We start from the raw sequence: 2,241 nt of genomic DNA, 5'->3' as shown, positions 1-2,241 counted from the left end.
ATATATATCGATATAATATATATATATATATATATATTATAATATATATATATATATAATTATAATATATATATATTACGAGTCAAGTGAAGTAACATGGGCGCAAGTATGACCAGCAATATACACATCATTAGTCTACAACAACACTACAAGTTCGGTCTCATGTAAACATATGTACTCACCTGCGAGAAAGAATCGAATAATATGCGTAACGAGCGGAGGCGACAGGTGGATGAACGACGACGTCATCTTGTCTGTCGAATGGAACACGAGCGCGTTACCAAATAAAGGCACTGTATGAAATGGAGATGTGAATATGAGAGACGTGAGAAACCCATGAGTCATGAGTCATGGGCGATGTTGGTATGAATGAAGGTATGGGACAGATATGTGAGATAGGAGAATAGGATGTAAATATGACGGACATGTGAGGAACCAATGACTCATGAGCCATGCTTTACATACATACATATATACATAAATACATCACTACATATATAACGTATACATATATATCGTATATATATATATATATATATATATATATATACATATATATATAGATACACAGATAAATGATTATACATATACATGAATACAAATACATACATACATACATACATATACAATATAATATATATATATATATATATATATACTCACATACACACATACATACATACATGCATGCATAGATACATAAACACATGGATAAATGCTTATATATATATATATATATATATATATATATATCGATATGCATGACTTTGTACTCACCCGCCCATATCAGCGGTCCATGCGTGAGAGAGTATAGTACCATGAACAATGTCGCGTTATCCGGAAAGACCCAGATGTACAGTAGGAGCATCAGATTTGCATAGTAGCAGAAGTCAAGCATCTGCAACAATTATAGAGAAATCATAAAAAACACTGATCTGATCCTGACTATCCGAATGCAGACTTGCGCATGCATAACTTTATACCTACGCGTATGATGCCGAAAGTTCAGCAATACATCTCGACATGCATACATGTAGTTATTTACGATACGAGACATATATATATATATATATATATATATATATACGTGGAGATTAGATTATGCATCCAGTGTATGGAACGGCCCTGAGGCAATAAAATGGAGCATCATCTCAGGTTGACACCAATAAATTTACTATTTATAGATAGATAGATGCGATAGACTCATTATGACATATGGGAAGCGAATAAACGCGGAAGAGATGGATAGATGCGATAGACTCATTATGACATATGGGAAGCGAATAAATGCGGAAGAGATGGGGCACTCAACGCCAACTGCGTTGAATTGGATATACATTCAATATGTTATGAGTACGGTTATATATCGATATATACATACAACTGAATGTATTAGTTCAATTGTTTATACTAGGACATACACGTTAAATTAGATATTTATTCAAAATGTTATGAGTACGTTTATATATCGTACAACTGAATATTTTAATTCAATAGTTTATACTAGGACATGCATCTCTATCATTTACAAATACCCACTCACGATCTATTACACCTTGCATACACACATATATAAAGAAACTATTATATATCGAAACACACAAATACACACACAAAATTGTTTACAATGCCGTGTTATTATTTGCTACATGAATGCGATATATCGGAAGTGAATTAGATGTTGCAGCCTTCAATTTGAAGACGCGGGGCAGCCACTATCGCTGATCACCGGTGAACTAATCCGTGGTAAAGGCATCCTACATATGCGAGCATATAACCCACACTACATACAGACACACACATACTCGTATACACACTATCAATTCGATACACAAGCATACGTACAAAGTAGTGCCATTTCTTGCTGTTGTAGACGACATATCGGAAGGGAAGCAAAGTAGCGGCCTTGAACGTGTAGAAGTACGGCAACCACTGATGCTGACCTCCGGTGAAATACGCGGTCATGATGACGTTCCAAATGCCAATGACCATGGATAGCTTATCGTACCACCGTTGCTCCTTGGAGAGCTATGTATGGCAAGAGATATAAATAGATATATATATAAATAGAATTAGTGACGACCAGGTCGTGGTATTGAAACAAGGACAAGGAAAGTTTAAAGTATGCACTATCTTTGCTCTTGAAGTGTTAAATAAGGCAAGGGATATAAATAGAAGTATATTAATACGACTCGTGATAACCAGCGTTCGATAAAATTGAACAAGTACATTCCAGCGTTC

The 2,241-nt window shown here is 35.0% G+C and overlaps 1 protein-coding gene across 1 annotated transcript; it reads right to left on the bottom strand.

Moving 5' to 3' along the window:
• Positions 1–182: 182 nt before the first annotated feature.
• SARC_14184 (hypothetical protein) lies at positions 183–1,965 on the bottom strand (the record flags this gene model as incomplete). The annotated part of the gene is made up of 3 exons (XM_014291683.1): positions 183–293; positions 778–898; positions 1,846–1,965. Coding segments are annotated over 3 exons (352 nt in total), but the record flags the coding sequence as incomplete, so codon positions are not given.
• Between the last annotated feature and the right edge of the window lie 276 nt (positions 1,966–2,241).

This window comes from Sphaeroforma arctica (assembly GCF_001186125.1).
Source record: "Sphaeroforma arctica JP610 unplaced genomic scaffold supercont1.4262, whole genome shotgun sequence".
NCBI classification, from domain to species: Eukaryota; class Ichthyosporea; order Ichthyophonida; genus Sphaeroforma; species Sphaeroforma arctica.
This window is presented reverse-complemented; position numbering and strand designations above follow the sequence as displayed.